Source organism: Cyprinodon tularosa, unplaced genomic scaffold (assembly GCF_016077235.1).
Source record: "Cyprinodon tularosa strain WSP-4 unplaced genomic scaffold, ASM1607723v1 ctg218, whole genome shotgun sequence".
Lineage (NCBI taxonomy): Eukaryota > Metazoa > Chordata > Actinopteri > Cyprinodontiformes > Cyprinodontidae > Cyprinodon > Cyprinodon tularosa.
Window position 1 is genome coordinate 718,765 of NW_024038814.1, and position 25,515 is coordinate 744,279.

At 38.2% G+C, this 25,515-nt stretch overlaps 5 protein-coding genes across 7 annotated transcripts in view; 1 reads left to right on the forward strand and 4 right to left on the reverse strand.

The window, feature by feature from the left end:
- Positions 1–3,878, reverse strand: part of tyw1 (tRNA-yW synthesizing protein 1 homolog (S. cerevisiae)) — an 82,383-nt gene extending 78,505 nt beyond the window's left edge. The window contains exons 1-6 of one of the 2 annotated variants that reach the window (XM_038285963.1): positions 3,741–3,878; positions 3,479–3,594; positions 3,264–3,395; positions 3,060–3,161; positions 987–1,181; positions 645–911 (exon numbers count right to left, since the gene is read on the reverse strand). In XM_038285963.1, coding sequence (XP_038141891.1) covers positions 645–911; positions 987–1,181; positions 3,060–3,161; positions 3,264–3,395; positions 3,479–3,594; positions 3,741–3,825 — 897 coding nt within the window. In that variant the 5' untranslated portion in view covers positions 3,826–3,878. Of the gene's footprint in view, positions 1–644; positions 912–986; positions 1,182–3,059; positions 3,162–3,263; positions 3,396–3,478; positions 3,613–3,740 lie in introns of both variants that reach the window. The other variant, XM_038285962.1, reaches the window with a different exon arrangement.
- A 1,370-nt stretch (positions 3,879–5,248) lies between these two features.
- Positions 5,249–8,950, forward strand: sbds (SBDS ribosome maturation factor). Its single transcript, XM_038285951.1, has 5 exons — positions 5,249–5,475; positions 5,616–5,745; positions 5,835–6,035; positions 7,877–8,041; positions 8,124–8,950. Exons 1-5 carry the CDS (start codon positions 5,348–5,350, stop codon positions 8,247–8,249), a joined length of 750 nt encoding a protein of 249 aa, XP_038141879.1. The 5' UTR covers positions 5,249–5,347; the 3' UTR covers positions 8,250–8,950.
- Positions 8,951–9,178: 228 nt separating this feature from the next.
- On the reverse strand, positions 9,179–11,586 carry LOC119784084 (claudin-4-like). The gene has a single exon (XM_038285952.1). It carries the CDS (start codon positions 11,407–11,409, stop codon positions 10,741–10,743), a length of 669 nt encoding a protein of 222 aa, XP_038141880.1. The 5' UTR covers positions 11,410–11,586; the 3' UTR covers positions 9,179–10,740.
- A 4,407-nt stretch (positions 11,587–15,993) lies between these two features.
- Positions 15,994–25,515, reverse strand: part of LOC119784077 (claudin-4-like) — a 28,206-nt gene continuing 18,684 nt past the window's right edge. The window contains exon 3 of one of the 2 annotated variants that reach the window (XM_038285940.1): positions 15,994–17,340. In XM_038285940.1, coding sequence (XP_038141868.1) covers positions 16,684–17,340 — 657 coding nt within the window. In that variant the 3' untranslated portion in view covers positions 15,994–16,683. The remainder of the gene's footprint in view (positions 17,341–25,515) is intronic. The other variant, XM_038285942.1, reaches the window with a different exon arrangement.
- On the reverse strand, positions 19,974–21,045 carry LOC119784079 (claudin-4-like). Its single transcript, XM_038285944.1, has one exon. It carries the CDS (start codon positions 20,943–20,945, stop codon positions 20,280–20,282), a length of 666 nt encoding a protein of 221 aa, XP_038141872.1. The 5' UTR covers positions 20,946–21,045; the 3' UTR covers positions 19,974–20,279.

The window sequence follows — 25,515 nt, forward strand, 5'->3', positions numbered from 1 at the left end:
CAACGCTGCCAGTTCTGTTAGCTCTACGCGTGCTGAAGACAAAGACGTCCATCCCCGTGAACACTGGGACGGAACTCAATGGGAAATGATTCTTATTTCTTATTTAAACCGTTGCGTATATTAGCTGCGACATATGAATCAAGATGCTATGACCGAAAAAATGTAATTGGCAGATGACCATTGATATATGATTGACTGAATTTAAGTGTTCAGGCTGACGTATAACTAACTGACCTGCATAAGATAACGAGAAAAAAACACAGATTTTTAGACAGAATTTTTTTTTAAATAGAAATTTTCTAAATTTTGGGACAATATAGTCTGATAAAGAGTACATTTATATACAAGTTTAAGCCAGAAAGATTACACACTTCCGTACGACTTTAAAAAAAAAGAAGAACTTGGAAAGTTAAACTATTTTGAGCTCAGATTCTTCTTGCTGTGAAGCAGCAGTGCATACAAAATGAATGTCTATAAACAGTTATATAAACTATTAGTTACTAATGCATTTTTCTACCAAACCCTCCTTTCAGGTTTAGGAGCTGTTATATAAGAAATCACCAGTTTCAAAAAGTCTCCTAAGCAACGTAAACAATGCATTATCTTCACAGTTACTCATAAAACAGAAAGATGTTTTCTGTTACCTCGGAGCTGTTCTCCTGCATCACAGCTTTCTGCTCCTTTTCTTCTCCATGTTTCTTTCTATTCTTGCAGCAACCTTCATCCTTGCAGCTCCTCTTCTCACCTTTGGCCAGCGCCTTCAGGCGGCTCAGGAACTTTGCCTTCCAGGCCTGGAAGTCTGCCTGAACGCTACCGTTTCGACTCTTCACCACGTTGCAGTCGCCCTCTCCTCTGCTCATGATTCTTTTGGCACTGAGCATCCACAGCCACTTGTCTACATTTTTACCCACCTGCAGAACAGATGAAGGTGTTTAACTGTTTTCTGTTTTATTATAAAGGACCTTACTGTAATTCCCGGTTCTGACCGTGTTGTAGTGACCAACGTAGACCGAGTTGCCGAGGCCGAACACTGCGTATCGGAGGCCTTTGAGGAAGGTGTTCCCGTACCGGAAGTCGGTGGAAGCCTCTTCCAGCCACTTACAGAACCACTCGGCGTTCTCTGTGGGTTGTCCGTCAGTGTAGGTGGCCACGAGAAACACGCAGACTGACTTACTGCTACACTGAAGGAGGACAAAGGCACAAAGAAAACAACATCGTCACATTCAGATGGCAACATAAAACTAAGAAGCTACAATACATCACGGTAGGAAACAGATCACCACATTAGCTGCAGAGGTTCAAACTAGATTAGCACTGGAGGAAAAGCCTCATATTCATGCTGCAAAAGGGAGTATTGAGGGAGTGGCGGCCTAGAGGTTAGGGCATGGCGTTCTGAGTTCAAGCACCACTCCTGCACAGCAGCAGACAACTGCTCTCAAGGGGATAGGTTAAATGCATAGGTGAATTTCTCCAGTGTGAGATTAATAAAGTTCAATTAGTATTATTATTATCACACCATAGGAGGAGAAGTTATTTCTTCTCCATCGACTGAAAGCGAGTCAACATGATAAGGAGCCTCTACTGCCTGGGTTTATCATAACTGATTTCTCTCTGTTGATTATAATGATTTCCCTCATTTCATATTTATGTTTTACTGCAGTAAAAATAAACTCTGCCCAGAAAATAAAAACTACTTAGAATCTATTCAGCTGAACATGACTGATGAATATCTGCTTAGATTACCTGAACCTCTTCAGATTAGAGAGGAATGATTGAATAATATCTCAGATAATCTAATAACAGGACTAATTTAACACATTGAAACATTACGGATAATTAATGAAAGATATACCGTAATTTAGAGCGTATGTGGGAAAAGTGGCTTTGAAGAAGTGAAACTTATTCAAATGATGCCCATTCTCCAAGTATTGTCCTTATCATTGATCAATTATCCTGGGTGCATACGTACTACTCCAAAAAAAAAAAAAAAAAATCCAAAAAAAAAGTCCATTAAGTGAGCAAATATAATTATTGATATACTTATAAACATTCACATGTGCAAACACACTTCTGCATCCATACGTGTATTACTCTTAGCCCAAATAGACCACAAATACAGAAATATTTATACACCATCTCCAGTGACTAGGAGAGCAGATTCATGTTCCTCGCCCTCCTTTCATCTCATATAAACCAGTTTGAGTCTTTTCCTAAACAGTCTGATGCTTGAACTACAGGAGCGGTCTGCGAACTTTCATATCTAAAAAGCCATTTTACGCTCAGTCCAAATAGAACAGCAAAATATTGCAGGATTTTTTTTTTTAAGTTTTGTTAAATATCTGCTATAGGAAAATGTGTTGCCATCTTAAACAACCAGCAGCTTATTTGCATTTCTAGCTTTTAAAATATAAAAAAAATTTTCAACTAAGAGAAAAAAAAAAAGAGGAAAAAATTTTATTTTTTAAAATAAAGGTCTGTTTGTCAAATAAAAATTTAAAACGGCATCAAAGGTTGTGACTTAATAAAATTATTTAATTTTGTGTCGTTTGTTTCCCACACACAGTTCCCAGATATCCATCATGTCAAGGCGTTTATACTTCTCTGGATTTAAATAGAGTCCAGAATAACTTCCCCATCCTTTCTAGAAACTCTTTTCAAAATAGATTTAAACCAAAAAAAGGCACAACCTTCTTGAACAATCATGCATTATATTAAAACCCTATGGTTCCCGTTTAAAATATCCACCAGCTCCGACCAACAGATACAAACACTCCTTTATTCCCTCTGCTGTTCAGCTGCTAAACTCTACTAGGAAAAGCAGATAGTCATATGTTGCATGCATTTAGGCCCAAGCTTTTATTCATCCCCTGCACTGCACATATTTATTAATTTATTTATTTACTTTTATCTTTTTACAATATTTCATGTGTTTTTATTTGTGAAATGTGATTGTGTGTGTGAAAGGTGCACAAAATGACCCATACTGGGACAAATAAAAGCTACTGAACTGAACTGAATGATGATAAATTGACTGATGGATGAACAGAAATATGTTGTACCTCGTCTGCGAGCCGATCATCTGGATCGTAGTCTTTCATGTCAATCACCTCAGCTGGGAAACCCAAAGTCTGCACATCCTTTGAAAGCTCTGTGGCAAAACCCTGAAAAAATACAAATAAAACATGTAGAAGGCCAAAGAAGCTGGAGCACAACAGTTTTATGTTTTATTTCATTCAATATGCCTAGAACAAATATATATTTACCTTTGCTGTTCCAGTTTGTGAGCCATAAAAGACTTTAACCCCTGAAACATAAACATCATCATCTTTCTCTGGACTGTTGTTGTTTTTTGCAGCTTGTTGGATCTTTGAACCAGAATCCTTTGCATTGATTATCTGAAGAGAAAACAGGAAGTCAAACAGGACTGCGTGGTGTTAAAGTTTAGGCTGCTGCTACTAAAGGAGAGGACAAAACTCACCTTCCTGCGTCCAAGAAAGAAGAACAAGCCTAAAAGCAGAGCTGCAGCAGAATAAATGTAAAGTCTGTTGCTCCACATCCACAGCAGGTAGTTCTCACCGTGGACATCCTGAGCAACTACGGGGTGGAAATCTTCTGTTATCACCAAAATTACACAATAACACAAATGTCTTAATGCTCCTTTTACCAGAAATCAACACAGATGTTTGGCTGGAACGTAAAATACTATAATAGATTAACATTAAATGCTTAAATTGACCCACCTTCAGAGTCCAAGGTAGAAAAAGAACCCTTAAAAAGGGAAATGAGTACAAACAAAGCTAACATAACTGCAAAACGTGCAAACATTAAAACACTTCGTTCTCAAAAGCTACAGCGCGCTGCCATGTTGGACGGTTGCAAGGAATGCTGGGAATTGTAGTCTTTGAACAGTAGCGACCAACAAAACGCAAAAAAGTATTACTACTTAATGCCACAACAAAGATAATAATAATAATAATAATAATAATAATAATAATAATAAAAGAAAACGTTATGAAATATTATTTTTAATTTATTTTTTTACGATTCTGCAAGTTTGACTAATGTCTGTGATACGACATAGTATTAAAAACATGTTTATTTTAGATGGAGATGCTACAGCAAATCAAATAGTACGCTATTGTTGCTGCTGTCCTGTGGACATTAGAGGAACTGTTGCACCAAATGTTTTTCGTTAAATTCCTTTAAATTATCACAGATTTCATTTCAAGATCAGGTTAATATAGTGCCTTCTTTCACATTCTTGAAATAAAGCTGTGAACGAAATCATTTCTTACCACAAATTGGGTGAAATTTTGGAGTCTGGAAAGAACATTTATATGCGTTGCTGTCCTCTGGTGGCCCAATAATGTATAGCATCTTGCAGTCAAGGTTTCTTGGTTGCAGATTAGGTGTTGACTTTAAAAGTAAAAAAGAAGAGATTAAAAAGTCGCTGAAACTCTACCAATTTCAAACGGATGAATTTAAACAATCATATAAATTGAATGTGTTTAAAACAATCATGCAAGTTGTTTTATTTGTATTTATTTATTTTGGGGGAATACATAAATATAATTATTAAAAATATTGTTATTATTGTCATGATTGCTTGTAATGATTATTTCTATTATATTCTGCTCTATTTTATCTTATTCTATTCTATTCTATTTTTATGTTTGCAGCATAATTTTAGCTCATTCGAACAACTAACCAGTCAAAGTACTATTTAGAATAAAGTACTTATTAGGCCAAGGTGCATTGTATCAGTAAATAATTAAAGTACCTAAAATAGATTAATTCTGGCATGAACAATAATCACATATATTTTAATATAATTGAACCAACACAAATGTACAACTACAAGATGCATTTCTTCCAAACAGCCACCCGAGGGCAGCAGACACACATACAAAAAAAAAAAAAAAAAAAGTAATTTGCTCTTCTTTTATAAATAGATTTTACAGAAAATTGTTTGGTTTTAAAGTAATATTTCTATATGGATGTATTGTCTTTTAAAAAGACAAGAAGTCATAAAAGAAAAATCCATAGTTTCAGATTGATTGATCATTTCCCTGATAAGAAGCGTAGTCTGTTACGTAATAATGACTTCTTAGTGTTTGTTTTCATCTTATGTCTATATTTTTTTTTTTTTTTTTTGCTGTTATTTTAATCAAAAATCATGCTTTATAAGCAATTTCCTTTTGGTTGAAGTCGAAACAGTAAGGTGGTCGGAACTGTTTCATTCCAAGTTTCTTACCGGACCCGGACAGTAGACACACCGTCGTGGATTCGCGTCATTCGCTCTGGTAGCAAGTTGAAGACACTTTCAGGTGTCTTATCAAACAGAAACATGTCTATATTTACTCCAACAAATCAGATCCGACTGACCAACGTGGCGGTGGTTCGGATGAAGAAAGGAGGGAAGCGCTTTGAAATCGCGTGTTACAAAAATAAAGTCGTTAGCTGGAGATCTGGAGCGTGAGTCACTTAAAAACGTTATTTTCCTGCATGTTTCGCTGATTTTATCGGCGTAACAAACGGGACTATCTGTATTGGGTAAAATCAAAATGTCTTGTTGTGGTTTCTGGTTGACCTTGAGGTTTGTTGTTTTCTTCCAGAGAGAAAGACCTAGACGAGGTGCTGCAGACACACTCTGTTTTTGTGAATGTTTCTAAAGGTCAGATGGCGAAAAAGGATGATTTGGTAAAAGCTTTTGGCACAGATGATCAGACTGAAATCTGCAGACAGGTAAAGAAAACATGACATTTCACCACCAGATGTCTGTTAACAATTTTAACCAAAAGCTTTGCTAAATGGTTTGTCTCCTTGTGTGACAGATTTTGGCCAAAGGGGAACTCCAGGTCTCTGATAAGGAGAGGCAGAGCCAGCTAGAGACCATGTTCAGAGACATTGCCTCCATCGTGGCAGAGAAGTGTGTGAATCCAGAGACTAAAAGGCCTTACACCGTCAGCCTCATCGAGCGAGCCATGAAGGACATCCACTACTCTGTGAAGCCCAATAAGAGCACCAAGCAGCAGGTATGCTGGCAAACTGAAAGTCCATAGAAGTAGGTGGAATCACATCATCGCTGGTAGGGATGTAGCAACATGAAGTCTATCATTAGACCTGATCAGGGACTCATAGTGGCAGTCTGTGGGAGTGCGGCTCGAACTTGGAATCCTGAGCTTCTGAGTTTGAGCCCAACTCCCACAGACTGCCACTCTGGGTCTCTGAGCAAAACCCTCAACCCCCGATTGGTCCCTGGGCACCCCACGATGGCAGCCCACAGCTCCCCAAGGGGGTGGGTTAAATGCAGAGGTATATTTCTCCAATGTGAGATAAAAAAATAAAAAAAAGTTCAATTATTAATAAAAGACTCACTTGTATACTCAGTAAACTAAGGTTCTCCAGACTGTCAAAATTTTCACGTTTTCAATTCCTTAAATTCCTAGTTTTCTTTTCTTGTTGTTTTTCTGGGTCAACTATAACTCTGTTTCTCATAGAGATAATTTAATGATGTTGCTGCTTTCATGTTAAAGTTTATAATTAAACATTATGACCTTATTCAAAATGCTATTGATCCAAGAGTTTATAAAGCACTTATGAGTAGGGCTGGGTATTTTCCCCAAAGTCCTGAATCGATTCGATTTTTGATTCATGGAGTTCTAAATCGATTGATTTCGATCCAATCTGTTTTTACAATAATGAAAGTGGTTCAACTGTGTTTCAAAATACTTATGTATTTTATTTTTTCCTATCATATTAAACACAAGGTGCAAACTTGTAAATCGGACAGTTTAAACTTGAGATGTGAACAAAACTGTCTCATAAGTGCAAACTTGTTTGTGAAAAGTGAAAAAGTGAAGCCTCGCTTGAGCGAGCAGACGTGACACAGCGGGGACACAGCAGACATGCATGAGCTGCATTATTTCCACTGTACAAACCATATTTGCAGCGTTGTCTCTAACAACTACAGGGTTTTTGCTGCTCAGCCCCCATTTGTTAATATCTTCAGTCAACCTATTTGCTATATTTGCAGCTGTCTGGCTTGAATTCATCTTGAGAGCATCTTTCCTGCTCATTTAAATGTGAACGTCACGCGCGACACTTTAAAACCAATTGATCTTATTCCCTAGACATCGATTTTGCAAAAATGTAAACGAATCAATTCAAAATCGATTAAATCTATTTTTTTTTTACCCAGCCCTACTTATGAGGCTGGTTAAATATCACAAATTATAAGAGTTATTCATATCATTGCTACTGCAAGATTTTCATATAATACCACTCCCAGTTTTCCATTATCTCTGCCCCTCCTTCCTTATTTATTTCACCTTCTTGTTTTAACTCAAATCATTCATACCGTCCCTCCTTGTTTCATTCCTTATTTCTTTACAAGACAAACTAATGGTTTATTTTAAAATGTATTTCTTTATATGGGTTATAAACCAAATATAATGGAGCTTAACTTCACTCTTTATTCCTGTTTGAAAATCTCTAAATCATGTCACAGACTCTGCATCACACTGATAACACCAAACCAAACCATAGATATTTATGCTCTGAACTTCCATATAAATGTGTTTTTTGCACCATGTTTTTTTTTTATCCCACACAGTTTACATTTGATCACTGCTTCACTTTATGGAATGGAAATGTTCATTTAATGTCTGAAGAGCTGTACTAAACGAAATTTTGTTTACAAAATGACAATAAAAGTTGTCTTTTTGCCAGGACCTGGTTTCCTGCATCCTTTAGATGTTTCCCTGACTCAGCACATCTTAATTTAATGAATATGTCATTAGATTTTTGTCCTGCAGGACAGCGGCCATTAAGGATGTGAGTTTCATCCATTTACTCTCTGTTTGCTCCTCTGCAGGCCCTGGAAGTGATTCGGCAGCTGAAGGAGACCATGGAGATCCAGAGAGCCCACATGAGGCTGCGGCTGGTGATACCGGCCAAGGAGGCCAAGAGGCTGAAAGAGAAGCTCAAACCTCTCCTGCAGGTGGTTGAGAGCGAAGAGTTCGACGAAGAGCTGGAAATGGTCGGTTTACAGCTCGGTAAAGAGCAACGATTCAGGGTGTCTAAGATCACAATCAAACCCTCGTCTTCATCTTCCCTCTCAGGTTTGTCTGGTGGATCCTGGCTGCTTCAGGGAGATCGATGAGCTGATCCGCTGTGAGACCAAAGGCCGCGGATCTCTGGAGGTTGTCAGCCTGAAAGACGTGGAGGAAGGAGACGAGAAGCTGTAGGCGCTCACCGAGCTTAACACCTCACTGGAGCGCAAAGCCTAAAACTGCTAACAAAACAGACTGTTTATTGTCTCTTCACCTTATATTCAGCCTTGCAAAACAGCAGCTATGTTTAAAAACAAACTAATTTAATGCTGAAAAGAGTGGATTTTAAAGCAGGGTTCAGCTCTGAAAATGTACAAATGGATGGTCAGTAATAGGATCTGACTTACATTTTCATATTTATTATATTTTTGTCCTGGTGGGGACTTTTTTTGACTCTAGCTTCTATTTGCATCGCTTTCTTTATAGACCCAGAAATATATTTAACTGCAACAATTAATCCTGCTCTGAAGCTAAACTTCACAATGATTGTTTTAATTTGTTTAAACACAGATTGTACAAATGTAAAATAAATAGAATGGGTATAACAGCAAATAATTATACACATCATTGCACTTTGGTCGCCCCTGGTAGAAATTTGTCAGATAAACTAATCGCAATACATTGCGAGGGAATAAAACAATCATTTAGACATAGTCATATTTTGCAGTATGACCTTAGCAATATGACTAACACAATTTACAGAATATTTGTTTCCCATTTCTTTAAAGGACTAAAATAAAGTGACACTAAGGTCCTTTTAAGTCACTCTGAAATAGGAAAGACTGCAGATGATTGTATTTAGAAACATTCTCCGACTGTATGGCACCACTAACCTTTAGAAAAAGGCAATTAAAGTAAAAATCCGGTAGCGTCTGTCAGGAAAAAGGAATTTAGATAGATATTGGATCACTTTTATGATCTAAAACATCAGGTCAAGGCTCATCACACAAAACCTGAATCACTTCAGTTTGACTTCAGGCTTTTTAGCCAGCTTTATCAGGAGGCAGATATTAATCCTGGATTCATCTAGTGTTCCTGAAGAAAGCATTAAATATTGAACAAAATAAGGAAAGCAAAACCTTTATTATCATTTTTAAGAATTCACACACAGGGATAAAAATTCAAACACATGGTAAATCTGAGGTTTAAATGAGACATTTTGTTTTATCTGATGTAAAGCTTACATACAGAAAGAAAAAAGGGCAGAAACTTAAGTTTCAGTGTGTCACACTTCTGTATCTTTCACTGTCAAGTTTAATCAAATAAAGTTAAAAACTAATTTAACAATAAATTGAGTTTGTTTCCTTTTATCCTGTACAAAGACCTCTATCTGATACGTCCACTTTTTGGGGATTAAGTCAGAAAGTCCAGGTTAATTTGATGAAAACTCGAGGATCTTATTGGAACTTCTGACACTTTTAAAATATAGAAATATCAGAAAGAATATGAATTACAGTATTTCTGGATTTGAGATGATGGAGTCCACATCACCAACCTTTAAAGGAAGACTAAAAACAGACTATCTGTGAGGAAGATGGAGGGCGGGCGTTCAAAACATTTAGCTCTTTCAATGTTCCGTTCTAGGTGCCCAAAGGAGCATCATCTCAGATCCTCCCTCTTAGCAGATATCAGACTTTACAACTAAAACAGCTAACAAAACCCAATACATTGTTTATATCCCTATTATTATCTTTCCATTTAAATGATAATTAGCTCTTTTTTATTAACTTAGATAAATCACAGGTTTGCATATTTCACATATTGTTTTTTGTAATGCTAAAAACCTTTTTTCTCCACTAAGGGATAATCCACCCCATTCTGTTCTATTTCTAATAACTTAAGTATCTGCAAAAAAAATGTTTGGTCTTTATATCAAAGAGTTTTCCTATTTTCTGTGAGAATTGTTGGTAAGCAATAAATTAGGATTATGTCACTTTTGTCCATTTTGTCTTAGTGCTAAAGAAGGCTACTCTGCATCATTTCTCCTGTTTATTTGATGTGCTTTTCTCTATTGATCCTCTACATTCCTCTTTTATCATTACATTGTATCTGATCCCAGCACATCCAAGCATTCCAGTTTGACATAAACTAAACCAAATATATCAAACAGAAGTATTTCTCAGTCATTTTTTATAAAGGAAAGTCAAACTCTGAGCAGCCAGATATGAAATATAAGTGATCCTGCTCTATAAAGTGACAATTTTTCCCCCGATTCTTCTGAGACATCCCTCCTACAATAAAATAAGCTGCCAATTCAGTGCAGCCAGTTTTTAATCTGCAGATGCAGTAGCAGTTAGTTTTAAGGAGTTTACATAACGGTCGTTAAACTTTATTGGAATAAACCACCAGATGTGTTCTTGTTAATGCAACAAACCGAACAGAGCCGTTATTTTCCTGCAGTTTTCAAGCCTGGAAATGATCATTCAAACATACAGTAAATGTAGAAGAAAACAGCAGAAGAAAAAAAAATCCATGTTAATAATAAAGTGAATGTGGTTCTGCTCATTGAAGGTAATTCTAACCAAATATTTCTAAAAAGTGCAACCACACATCTTCCTGAGCAGATCATCTATGTGCATTCATTTCACTTTTCAGCAGTCCATTTAAATATTGCCCTCCAGTCCCCTCAGATGGCCTGTGATCTACGGTTGTATTGGCTGTTTGTGAACGCAGTTCTGTTGATGGTGTTCAGCGGGTTACTGGCCTCCTCCTCGGGGCTCAGGCTCCTGCCGGGCTGCTCCCCCTGCCCCCCTGCAGTGGGGCATCTGGTGGTTAAAAACACACCACCAACCAGCATCAGGCCAAAGGAGATCCATCCAAGGTACAGAGCAGGTCCCCAGTCTCTCCTCAGTGACACAGCGCCCTCCAGTGGCTGACTGGTGTGATGGCAAGTCCATGCAATGGGAACCAGCAACAGGATACCTGCCACAATAAAGAAACTCCCAGAAAACACTTTGATCTGGCCTCGCTTTGGAAACCACACCAACCCCACTGCTCCAACCACTGCTGCGAATCCCCCGACTCCAATGGCGGCCATGATCAGGGCTCTCCACGTGCGAAAACTTCCAGACAGAGACATCAGAGACTGGTAGAAAGAGCAGTGCAGGCTGCCATCATGAGCCAGATCCCAGTGATCCCATTGTAGCCACACCCCATCCCAGTAGGCAGGCAGGCTGGCTGTGGTGTTGTCCACGGTCCCGCTTACCTTCCACAGGGCCAGGCAGCGTGTAAGAATGGCAGCCAGCCATCCTGTGGTGGCCACACCGAGGGCAGCGATCTCCAGCTCCCTCTTCATGACTCCGGCCTCGTTGGTCCTCCTCCTCTCTGTTGCCGGGTCCGGCTGCCAAAACAGAAACAGCTGGCAGGAGAGAGCAGCGAGAAGGGGAGAGGACGGGGCGGGCTGTTATTTTAATGTTCACATGTGCAGCACAAACACTGCTGGGTTTGTGTGTCTGTTTTGCATGTCTGTTCAGAGAGGAGGGAACCAGTTCTCTGGCATTCTTGAAAAGAAGGCACTGAGTTGGCTGCAGCTGGGTGGAGCAGGGAAATCCCTCTGTTTTCTCTACCATGGTTTCAAAACAATCCATTTATCCCTGATTCTAGAGAGGAGAAAACAAAGCTTCCTTTGTCCACCGAGGCTTCAGCCGCTGGGCCTTGACTCTCAGAGGAAACTCGATTTATAAAACTAAATTCAGACAGCATGGAAGTTTAGGTGTGAGCTTGGCAAATCTGAAGAGTGAAGTTGGCCTGTTTTCAGTCACAAGTTCAAACTTGTCAAGGCTTCATATTTTCCCTGCTGCAGACTGGATTATTCATCTGTTAGACTTTGGAATTTAAAAGGAAACTTCAGGACAATAAATCTAACAAGACACCCATATTCTTTAGCCTTTATTTCCCTCAATATAATACTGTATTCCTTTTTTTTTTATTGTTACACACAAATGTTTGACTTTATCAGCTAGGACAATAAATCTATGAAGTGTAAACCTCATAAGTCCTGAATGTATAAAAGTAATTAGTGTCTGGAGGTGTATAGGGAGTGGACTAGCAGATGCCGCTGCTCGTTGCTCAGAACGAGTTCAGGTTAGAGCTAAAGACCATAAATATTCTATTCAATTCAGTTTATTTATACAGCACCAATTTACAACACATGTCATCTCAATGCACTTTACAGTTCAACCAGATCTTATAGTCAGATTAGTTCAAAGTTTTCTATCTAAGTAGAACCAGTTGATTGTATCGGCTGATTGACTCATCAGCAACCCCTCACACCGAGCATGCTTGCTGTGACAGTGGGGAGAAAAAGTCCCTTAGAACAAGAAGAAACCTCCAGCAGAACCAGGCTCAGTGTGAGCGGCCATCTGCTGAGGCCGACTGGGGTTCAAGGAGACAGAAGCAGACATAGAAAAGGCAACTGTAAACCAGCTCCACAGACAGCCCCATCCAGGAAACACACAGCCAGGCATTAACTGCAGTAAATAGGCAAACTAAGATTCAAAAATAATATTAAAACTTCAGCTTTCTAACTTTCTGCAACGTTGAATCAAATCTTGATCATATTTACGATGCCGTCTGACTTTCTTTGTTAAACTAAAGGAAAGAACACAAAGCAACTGCTTTAACAAGATGTTTTGGTACAAATGGAGGCATTTCTGGCCTCAAACAGTATTTGGTTTGTTAGATGTAAAGTAAAAACAGAAACATGTGCAAACTGTTTAAGAGTCCTCTCAACATGTAAGGAGCGTCTTCTAATAGTGGCAGACGTGCATGTCTCATTTGATTAACAAATGTTGGAACTATGTCTGCAGAACTCCTATCAATTCTGCAGACATGAAAGGAAACCAGAGGTTGTATCAGTTCTATAATCAAACGTGGTCGTGGCGGTATTATGTGATCTTATTTGAAAGGAGTTAGAGAATATTTAATTCAATTAAGTTTATTTATATAGCGCCAATTAACATCAAAATATGCAATCTCAAGGTACTTTACAATTCACCAGATCATACAGTCAAATTGATTCAAAGTTTTCTATCTAAGGAAAACCAGTTAATTGCATCGACTCATTGTCTTGAACTAAGCATGCTTGTAGTGACAGTGGAGAGGAAAAACTCCCTCTTAACAGGAAGAAACCTTCAGCAGAACCAGGCTCAGTGTGAGCGGCCATCTGCCAAGGCCGACTGGAGTTCAAGGAGACAGAAGCAGGGACACAAAAAGCAACTGTAAAAGGCGGACCCATCCAGGAAACACACAGCCAGGCAGACAAGCTCCGAGCCAACTCCCATGTCAGAGAAACAGGACTACACTGAAAAACAGGCAGATCTCGAACATCTATAAACACAGTTGTTGATGGCAGCTGCGCAGCTGATATTTCTCTCCAGGATGGAGTCACAGCCAAACAGGAACAGACCAGATGAAGCTACTATGAGAAAAAGCAGAGAGAGCAGAACGTTAGAGATTGAACTATCTGAACTACTACAGATTCTGCAGAGTGGGAGAATAGATGAAATAGGGGTCCCTATGTCCTCCAGCAGTCTTAGCTTATAGCAGCATAACTATAAAGTTTTAAGCCCACCCTTAGGGTGTCTGCCTCATGGACTAAAACTGGTAGTAAAAGGTCTGCCTCCCATGCTACTCTTAGAAATTCTAGGAACCACTAGTAGACCTGCAGATTGAAAGAGAGGCTCTGTTAGGAACATAGGGAATGATCAGATCTCTGATATCAGATGGAGCTTGGCCATTTAAGGCTTGATATGTGAAAAGGAGGCTTTTAAATTCTATTCTGGATTTAATAGGAAGCCAATGTAGAGAAGCCAGGATAGGCGAGATATGATCTCTCTTTTTAATTTTCATCTGAACTCTGGCTGCAGCGTTTTGGATCAGCTGAAGGCTTTTAACTACAGTTTGTGGACTTCCTGATAGTAAAGAATTACAATAGTCCAGCCTTGAAGTATCAGATACATGGACTATTTTCTCAGAACCCTGGTCAGGATATTTCTAATTTTTGCAATATTCTGGAGATGAAAAAAGGAAATTCTAGAAACCTATTTGATATGGGATTTAAATTACAGGTCCTGATCAATAATGACACCAAGATTTTTTACTTTATTATCTGAGATCAATTTATTCGATCCAAATGAAGTGACTGACTCATCAGCTTCTTTTTCAAAGACTCTGGTCCAAAGACCGTAACTACTGATACAAGTCCATTATCTGAGGCCCTGAGAATATCATTGTTCACTGTTGCTGAACAGGAGAGCTCCTTCAGTGACAGACTGCTGCACCCTAAATGCACCAGGGAGCGTTATCACAGATCCTTCCTCCTAGCAGCTGTAAGAATTTATAACCACCACTGTCCCCTATAGCCTTAATAAGTTGTTACATTCATACGGATTTTTGGAGAGTTTCTGTCTTAGTTAAATGACATAACATTTTGTACATCTGATGTTGCTGCTATTCATCACATATCCATTACTGTAAAAATGTCCACAGCTGTTTATTGACTATTTTACTCTCCAGATACAGAGCATTTATATTGCAAAAACACTGTACAGTAAAGTACTTATTTATTTTCTTAACTGTTACTGTTACTTATTTTGTTATTTTTATACACTTTCTAAGGTCCACATTGTGTGACCTCTTCTGCTATAACATTTTGCTGCTGTAGCACCACAGTTTCTCTGTTGTGGGACAATAAAGGGAATTTTTATTCTATTATATTCTATTCTAAAAACAATCTGCAAAAAGGGGGGCTTTTTAAAAAAGAATATAACTAAACTACCCCTAAACAAACACAGAATATGTTACCATAATTAGTTATTTCCTGTTATTTATTTAACTTAATCAGCATGTCTTTGAAGTTTACCAGACTTTTCAAAAGACTAAGAAAATAGAGACATTTAGTGAACAATGGCCTCATTGTTCATTCATTCTTAACAAAGAACTCCAATGATGGGAACCTATAAGATGGCCTGTTAATGCTGCCTCAAAGAAATAATATCTGTTTATCTAATAAAGATTATTCTGAAACTTGATTGTTTAAAAACCTAAACTTTTCCAAATTTACCTTTAGATTTGTTTTTCTGCTCAAGCAAAAATCATTTTGAATTTGGTTGAAGGGATAGAAGATTTTCATACAATAAAGCCTACTGCTTATAGTATTAGTTTCTATGAAGATAACATGTCTGTAAATAAAATAAAAAATGCTTGAAATAAAAAAATCTTTCTTCTCTTTTCTTTTTTACTTTATTTTTTTTATGACTCTTAGGTTTGTTGTCAAATAAGCCCATTATCACATTATTTTATCACATTTATCACATTATTTTAACAGTTTGTCTTATTTAGGTGTTAGATTCCTATATTTGAAGAAAAATAATCTTTAAAAAATCTTGGAAAAACCAATTTGTTTTCAAATAATGAATTTAGGCAAAACAATTAATTTATATCTTCCACCCCAATATCCAACTTGTGATAGTTTATGGTATAACCAATGGCTTTTCCAACGAAAACACCTTGCTTTTTGCAACACCACATTTTTGAGATAATGCTAGAAAGCTTTGTTGCATTTATACTGTTCTTGTACATCATGGTTTTTCAAATAGATTTTGAAAATATCCCAGTCTCCATTGTCCTACAGGAAAAAGAGGGTCTGCATGAAGCAGCTTTATGTTTATGGTGGTGGAAACCAGCAAAGGAAACATCAAAGTTAAAAGCAATGATGATGGTTGAACCTTTTTTATACTCAAGGTAATTGGTTTAACAATTGTTGACAGTTATGGAGACAAAAATCTCACAAAATTAAGTCTGCCTGTTTATGAAGATCATGCTTTCTGGAACCTTAGTAATAAACAACCAACCATCACAAAACAAAACCCCTAAATATGAACACAAATTCTTAGATGACAAACAAAAGCCAAGATGAAAATTAATTGAGTAGTTTAATGTCACTTTCTTAGACATAAGCTTTCTGATCATCTATCTAGGCCAGGGCTTCTTAAATCCACGCCTCAAAAGCTACTATCCAGCAACTTTTTGACATTTGACATTTTTAACACCCCTGAATCAAATGAGTGGTTTGTTACCATGCCTACCATTCTGAGCCAAATGAGGGGATTGAGCCTTTAGATTCAGCATTTGAGGAGAAATGCATCTAAAAGTTACCGGACGACAGCTCTTTAGGACTGGACTTGAGCACCCCTGATCTAGGCTTATTTGGTATAATCTTTCCATTATCGAATGGAAATTACATGAGTCAGAAAACATTAATAAGAAAGCTTTTTAGAAACAAGAAAGGAAGGGCAGCTATCTTCTCTCTCTGGTCACTGTAAAGTAGTGTTTTAACCATTTCCTTAAAAAAAAACTGCAACACTGATGGGATAGATTATATATATTTTAGAAATGATGATCTGAAAAGACCCAAAGATGTTTCTTAATGATCTTTTATTTAGATCTATTTTTACTTACTACACAGAGATTGTAATTAAGCAGAAAGCATCATAATAGGCATAAACAAAATAAATCTTAAGGTGAACAAGATTTCAGTTTTTGTGTCTTGTTGTCTAGGTTCCTGTCTTCATACATAGTTTTTGATGGCATAGCTGCTTCGTGTGGGAGTCTTGGCTAACTGGTACCCACTGGAGGGGAATCTGGATCTCTCTTGTGGACAGGTTGCACAAAGAATGGCGCCTCCACAGAAGAGCAGCCCAGATGTTACAAATCCTATGTAAATGGCTGCTCCAAGCTCTCTCTTTAGCACCTCAGGTACTCTGGGGTTGTGGAAATCTGTGATGATGGTGTTGGCGGTCCAAGCGACAGCTACTATTGTAGTGAGGGCTGAGAGGCAGAAGATGACCCCAGAGCTGAGCACCACCCGGGCTTTGATTCGGGGGTGGCTCAGGCAGTTGGTGCACCGAGCTCCCAGGATAAAGATGAGAAACCCCAAACATCCCAACACCATGCTGACGCAAATAAGGCCGCGGGTTGCCTGGAGTTCAGGTGAAAGGTCCAGGAGGGCATCGTAGAGCTTGCACTGCATCTGACCGGTGTACTCACTGACGCAGGTCATCCACAGGCCTTCCCAGAACACTTGCATTACCACCAAATGGGTGCCGATGAATGCGGTGACCTTCCACATGGGCAGGCCACAGATCAACATGGTACCAGCGACACCCGCCATGGACAGACTTATGCCCAACTCCTGTAGAGCCATGGGAAACTGGAAGCTCACACCCTATCAAACACAAAACAAAAAGAAAAAAATTTGCTTGAAATCAGTACATTTTGACACTAACATTTTTACCCAATTCTGTTGCAAACTTCTTGGGGTTGATGATGAAAGTCTTTTCTTCTAAAAACAGACTTCTACAAACAAAAGTTACACAGATAAAACTAAACATTGAATTTATTAGCAAACTAATTTAAGTTGAAATAACAGGGGAAATTAGGTAAAGGTCACATATCAAAACTGAAAGTTAGAATTGATTATGTTGATGTTGATGATGTCAATCCAAATATATTTAGTGCATGTTTTGCGGCATGATTCCAAATGGCCACTAGAGGGCGCAAGGGGACAACAGAAAAGACTACAAACAAAGCTTAGTAGTAGATAATAAGTGAATGCAGTAATAATTCTTTTGCATGGCCACAGGTTTGAATGATTACTTTATGTATATTCAAGCAGGCAGATTTTAATGAGAGCTTTCTGTCTCGAAAGCTTCTTAAACTATAGATTGCCAGCATTATTAGTAGTTTTTACATTTTCACAGATTTTGCTCTTGTACTGATAGAATCATAACATACCACACCCTCCAATCAAAACCACAGTTTTCACTCGTACAACTGTATTTCCTGTGTGGTCACACTTTTTTCTCACTTGTAACATTTCAGAAGATTAAAGTATAAACAGATAGGGACATTTCTCATCCTTGATTTTTTTAACATGCTTCAAGAATGGGTTTGTCTCTTCCTTTGAGGTTATATAACGGGTTCCCCAAAGGTTTTCTATAAAACAGTTATAAAATCTGGGAACTCAGATATGGGAAGTGGTATTGTGCGTCAGTTTAACTCCATGGGTTTAGAGTCACTCTCCAGCTGAAAGAGAAAGAGTAATACATTTCTTTTTCAGGAGAAGGCTAAGTGTAAGCATTAGCATTACCTATTGCAGAACAGAAAGGATTTTCCTGGTTTGATGGCCCCCTATGCTCTCTTTCCCCCACCATGATGTTTGTTTTCACGTTTCTTCTCTTCCCTGGTGGCAAAACAAAGTTGGATCCTTCCCCAGCTTTGTTTAAAATGTTTAAATTGTTGCTCTGTTGGGTGACTAATCTGTATCCACAGACATCTGCTGAGAATTAAATATATTTTTTTATATTGTAGAAAGCGTTTTAAAGAAACCAAACTATGATATTTATGAAGTAGGAAAAAGGGAAGCCTATCAGGTTCTTTTAAGTCTTTATGATCAACATCTAACAACAAAATATGATAATATTTTCTTATAATTATTTAAAGGGATTATTGATGATGATCACAACTGTTAGACCAGCAATCAAGAATAAATCAGCAATTCAATATTTTCTACCAATTAAATACATTTATTCAAATAAAATGTTTGTGTTAAGATATCTGACTGTAATAATAGATCATATTTAATGTGTTTTTTTTTTTTTTTTTTTTTTTTTTTCGCAGATTCTAACCAGTTCTGCCTAAGAAGATGTTAGGGCGGCGGCTATAGGTCAGTTAGAAAACCCCTTTTTTTTCCAAACGAGGAACATTATAACATTGGGATATAAACTGGTTATCCCTAGTTGACAACACATCTATAGGTGTTTTACTGTAGGTGCATAATGACTTCTGAGTAATTACTTGTGAACAATACTAAGGAATCAGATTTCCAGGAAATAGCCTACTTCCTGGAAAAGAAACATTTAAAAATTGTCAAGGCTTAAAAGAAGAGTTTAGAGTTCATACTAACGATTAAAAGATACTATCAATAATTATTTTATTCATTTCCCTATGATCATTTCATTCCTTTAATTTTACTTTTCCATTGTATTTAGTTTTACATTTTTCTTTCTTTCAAACTATTCCACTGCAAATATACGTTCCTCTCATTTATCTGCTGCTGTCATTTCTTTGTTTTGTTTTTTCATGTGTAGCACTTTGACTTGTCCTCCGACTGAAATATGCTCCATAAACAAACTCAACTGATCTCACCTAAACACTGAATTAAACCCGATATAAATTATGATGCTCATTTGTGAATCCAGACATCTTTTCATGTGGGCTTATAGAGAGATTTGTCCTCTTTTTAAGCAATAATCTATCAAAAATAATATTAAATCTTGATCTATCTAATTTGTAGTTAATGTGTGTGTAGAGGAGGAAGTGTCATGCTGAATGTCGTAGGGTGACTATGTAATTCGACTCCTTCCTCATTATCTGTAGTGCACTTGTGATTGTATGTAAAAACATTGATCCCACCAGTGTGATGGGATCAATGTTTTTACATTGATCCTATCACGCTGGTGGGGCTGTCAACTAAAACAATCAATTCTGATTAAAAAATCTAAATTTGAATTAAATTGTTTGTGAGTCCAAATATTTCTTATTATTTGTAAAGGCAACAATCTTTTAATTTATTTCCTTTAAATTTTCCATGGATGCAGGACACTGAAAAGTTTTTAGTAAATCCTGCTTCACTAAGCACTGATGAGTCAACAGGAACATGATTATCTAAGGCTCTCCTTCAGTTCCTGGGATTTGAATCTGGTAGGTACCCGACAAACCGGTTTCTGCTTTGTTTGGTTTAAATATCACTCCGGGCAGGTTTTAAAAACAAGCAAACAAATGTCCTCACTAAAAACATTTGCAACACAAGTTCCTTTTAATGAAAGAGAATAAAATAGCCATAGCTCTCTTAAGATAAATTTGTGTACAAATGAAACCAGACAAATAAAAGTAAGTAAAGTTTCTAGACCATAAATTTAACACAACATATGCATATTTTAAGACAAAAAGTAATACAGTCACAAACAGAAAAGGTCTTCATTTACATTTGATTCTCATAAAATAAAAGTGCAGATTTCCTTCATTTTTTGTGTTAAATGTGAGCTTTCTTTCCCTCTATGACACGTGTAAGTCTTCCTCTAACAGACCAAACATCCAGTTTTCTCAAATATATGTCTTTGTTGGTGTGGAAGATCGGTATGACTCTCCGTTGCTGTTTCTTCCAGATCCTTTTAAGAGGTATTTTACAGAGGGGGCTCGTTCCTCCTTAGGGGGGCAACTGGCACACAGCATTCCTCCACCAAGGATCAGTAAAGCTGCAGCTCCCCAGCCGATGTACAGAGATGCCCCAATCTCTCTTTTTTGTGCATCCACCAATAGAGGATTGTAGAAATCCTGTATGATGATGCTGGCAGTCCAGGATACGGGGATGAGGCAGAGGACTCCGCTGATGATCAGGATCGCCCCTGCAGCCACCATGGCCTTAGCTTTGACCCTCTCCTCTGGTATGAAGTTAGTGCATTTTCCTCCAACAAAAGCAATCAGAAGTCCTACAACACCAACGATGATGGAAACCACCACCAGAGCTCGGGCCCCCTGAAGGTCGTTGCTCAAAGCCAGCATGGAGTCGTACACCTTGCACTGCATCTGACCTGTGCTCTGTACCACACAGCTCATCCAGATGCCCTCCCACATGGTCTGTGAAGTCACTATGTTGTTGCCGATGAAAGCTGTGACCCGCCACGTGGGCGTAGCGCAGACGATAAGCACCCCGATCCACCCGAAAAGCGCCAGACTGCAGCCAGCCATCTGCATTCCCATGGAAGCCATCGCTGTGCATCTCTTAGCGTCTCTGACGGTACAATGAGAGCAGCTCAGGTGTAAGAGAGCATCAGGAGCCGCAGAAGAATGGGAGGTGTGAGAGCCAACCTATTGAGGAAACACTAGAAGACCTGCCTAATGAATCCACCCCTGCAGGTGGTTTTTGTGTTTAATGACAATAAAGGTCGGGGTTTCAACATTTTTCTGAGTATAGATGAGCCAGGATGTAGCCTCAGCTGTTCCTGGAATATTAATAGCAAGAATGCACGCTACAAAAATGGTATCAGCTCTGAAATGTTGATAGTTTGTCTGTTAGAGCAGAAGAAGTGTTTGGCAGAAAACTCTAAGAGTAATACGAATTCTAGGTGTTTAAGTTTCTGTAGAGAGAAGGTTTGAAAGGTTACTCACAGACAGCTCACCTTAAAAAGTAGGCTTGTGGCTTTCATCCTATTATTCTGAAATATTCTACAATTTTAAATCTGGAAAACTGTAGAAGAATTGTTACAATCTTTTTTCACAATTGTTGAAGGTATGAAACCATGTCATGCATACTATTGGCTAAAATGATTCATTTTCATGAACTTATTAAGTAGGCAGTCATTTATGTGGCACTAAAAGGCCGACATTACCTCATTCATGGCTTTTGAATGCATTCCAGCTTCAACACACCTGAAACAAAAGGCCAGATTACCTCCTTGGCATGTCGGTAAGTTTATCAGAGGCATCAAGCAATCATTAGTTTCAGGTGTGCTGCAGGGATGTATGCAAAACCTACAGGACAATGGCATTTGAGGGTTGACGTTCGTGCTTCAGTCTCTACTTGTGTCTTATGCCACTTGGCATCAAATACTGTACTGTATTTACAAATACTGTCATTTCTTCTTCTCAGTTAGACTTTTCCTCTTTTTTTAACACCTCTCTTGACTGTTGCTTGGCTCTGTTACTCATACCCCTGGTTACATGCTCTGGCTTTGGCAAATACATAACATTTTTATGATTTCTCAAAAATAGAGCAAAAATAAAGCGAAACAAAGAATTTAAAATATAATATATTTTAAAAACACTTGAAAGTGCAAGAGCTTTATTTTTATGAGATGGAAGATTAAAAAGCTGGAATGAACCTACTGTATGTAAAAATCTACGAGATTAAGTGTTCATACTTTGGGTTCATACTTCCTTTGGGTTATCATGGTCCTTGGCAAACTATGTTTTCAACAAGAAAGATGTTAAAGAGCAATTTTAAAAGACACCAAAGCAAAATCGTCACGTATATCAGCCAAGCATTTAGTCTTATCGTCAGTCCAATTTTCTTAGAAGGCTCTTTAAATTAAAACATGTGCTGAGACAGGTTATATCATTAAAATGTACAAAAGTAAATCTGTTCTGCAGACAACAAGTAACACGGTTTTTACTCCTATTGTTTACCTAGTTTTATTTACGTATGGAATAGATAAGTTTTTTTTTATTTTTATGTTTTTTATATTCTATGTTAGATGCTCTAGTTACTAAATGAATATTGTGTTGGTGAGAATTGGTGAAATTAGCTGTGAATGTAAATGAAGCTCAGCTCAAACAATCTTTCATGTTGACATTTTGTCATCGAGGCTAATACCACTTTATCAATGTCCAATATATGGTTTTAGGTAAATAACATTCCAGAATCTGCAAACAGCAACCTCACTGAAAACTTGAATGATGTGAGTCGCACACCTCAGAGATGTCACACATTCAACATATATGGGCATTAACTGCTACGTGAAAATGATGATAATATTATCTGCCCTACACTATGCAGATGTTCTGTCTGTGCTGATGAAATGTATAAACTAAACTCAAACAGCTGGCTAATTCAAACTTTTTTTAATGATTTACGTACCCTGCCTTAAAAAAATAAATAAACTTAAAACCTGCTGATCTAAATAAAAATTAGACAAAATCTTAGCTTCTCTTGAGCCTTGATCCTCTCCTAAGTTAAAAGTGTGAAACTACGACAAGCATATTGAAGGAAGAAGTGCTGGTCCCTATGAATGAAGATGCCCTCTGATTTCTGTGATCCACTATTTGCAATGTAGCCTGGGTGCCACTCCGAACTTAGTCCCGCCCACAAGGTTTGAGTTCGGGGAAGTTCGGTCTGGCTCTGCTCCATAGTAGCGCGAGTATTAAAGCCCACTGTCAGGCGATCCAATCAAATTGTCAGGGCGGGCTTTATACGATGATGGACAGATGATCAAGAGTAACGTAATCAACCACGTGACCAAAGCGCGCTTGGGTGACAACAATAATGGCTGCCGCTGGAGAGTTTGGGTGAGTAGATTCTGCTATTAGGTCTGTTCTAGAAGATATCGACAGCAAATTAATTTTAAAAGAGGAACAGAGAAACGCGATCAAGTCTCATCTTCTTATTCTAGGCGTGAAACTGCACGCTTTGATTTTTGTGGACAACAACTATGCATCGCTTAACATACGTCACGCACTCCGTTGCTCTTATTGGTTGTAGGTCTATCCAATTGAGTGCAGAGGCATTTTTTTTCCTGGTTCATTCGAAACACGCCCCATAATCACAGCTCTATGGAGCAGTATCAGACTCATATTCTGACTAGAATTGAGTCGGACTACGTCAGGCTATTTGCAATGAGCTTCTAATTGCAAATTTGGACAGTTCAAGACACTTTGTCACATTTTGTCATAATGAAGTCAAAACTTAATGGTAAAGGCCTCAGGTCCTCAAACCCCAATATAGCTTAACTGAACTTTCAAAACCATAATGGACCAAGTACCATACCATACCGTACCGTACCGTACCATACCATACCATACCATACCATACCATACCATACCATACCATACCATACCATACCATACCATACCATACCATACCATACCATACCATACCATACCATACCGTACCGTACGGTACCATACCGTACCGTACCATACCATAGCGTACCGTACCGTACCATAGCGTACCGTACCGTACCATACCGTACCATACCATACCGTACCATACCGTACCGTACCATACCGTACCATACCATACCATACCATACCATACCATACCGTACCATACCGTACCATACCGTACCGTACGGTACCATACCGTACCGTACCATACCATACCGTACCGTACCATACCATACCATACCGTACCATACCGTACCGTACGGTACCATACCGTACCGTACCATACCATAGCGTACCGTACCGTACCATACCGTACCATACCGTACCGTACGGTACCATACCGTACCGTACCATACCATACCATAGCGTACCGTACCATACCATACCATACCATACCATACCAAACCATACCGTACCATACCGTACCATACCGTACCATACCGTACCGTACCATACTATACCGTACCATACCATACCATACTATATAAAATGTATTTATAAAGCACTTTCAACACCCAACAGGACCAAAGTGCTTTACAAAATCAGAAATTACACATAATCAATCATAGAAATCAATAAATAAATTGGTGTATAAAAGTAGAAATAAAATAAAAAGCAATAACAGAACAATTAATGAAACACATTAAGACAAAGTCAACATCTCAGATTGTGTTAAAAGCCAAGGAAAAAATGAAATGGGTCATAAGAAGAGATTTAAAATCAGAAAGTGAAGAGTCTAATGGCCAAGAAAGAACGTTCCACAGCTTAGAGGCTGCAACAGATAAAGCACTGTCTCCTGTGAGCTTGCGTTTTGTCTTTGGCATCCTCAGTAACAACTGGTCAGCTGATCTAAGGAAGCCAGAGGGTGTATAGGGAAGAAGCAGCTCAGAGAGGTAAGGTGGGATAAGACCATTTAGAGCTTTAAAAGCAAATAAAAGGATTTCAGATCAATCCTGAAATGTACTGGCAGCCAATGTAATGAGGCTGAAATAGAGGGAATATCATAATATGTACTTGCAGCAGCATTCTGTACCCTCTAAAGCTGGGAAATGCATGAATCACCGGTACCCTTATAACATGTATCACAGTAATCCAGCCGAGTGGTTACAAAGGCTCTGACCACTGTTTCAAAATGCTGACGTACACCTGTGCTAGCTGCCTCAAGCGTAAGATGCTGGATTTGACAACAGCTCTAATGTGAGATTCAAACTGCAGACCAGCATCTGTTTTAACCCCTAAATTGGTATTAATAGGCCTGACATGCCTGGCCAAAGATCCAATATCAATCAGGGAGTCTTTACTGGATCTGCCAAAAATCAGCACCATGGTTTTTTCTTCACTGAGTTTTGAGAAATTTAGGGACATCGAGGCTTTCAAGTCTTTCAAGCATAAAAGCAGAGACTGAAGAGAAGTGGAGTGATTTGGCATTGACACATTTCATTCCACACTGGTTTAGTCAGAGAATATATGTAATGTCAGGTTTTGCAAATTCTCAAAATTTTAAACAAATTATACACATTTTCTTGAAAAGCTACTCAACCTCTCTGCCATTCAGTGATACAGTGGAGTTATTTTCTGTCATACTTTCTAAAAACAAACTGAACAAATTCAGTGAAAAGACTTTACATTTTAAAAAGCCACACAAAATATTTTTATTTCAAGCCTAAGTTGTTCATAA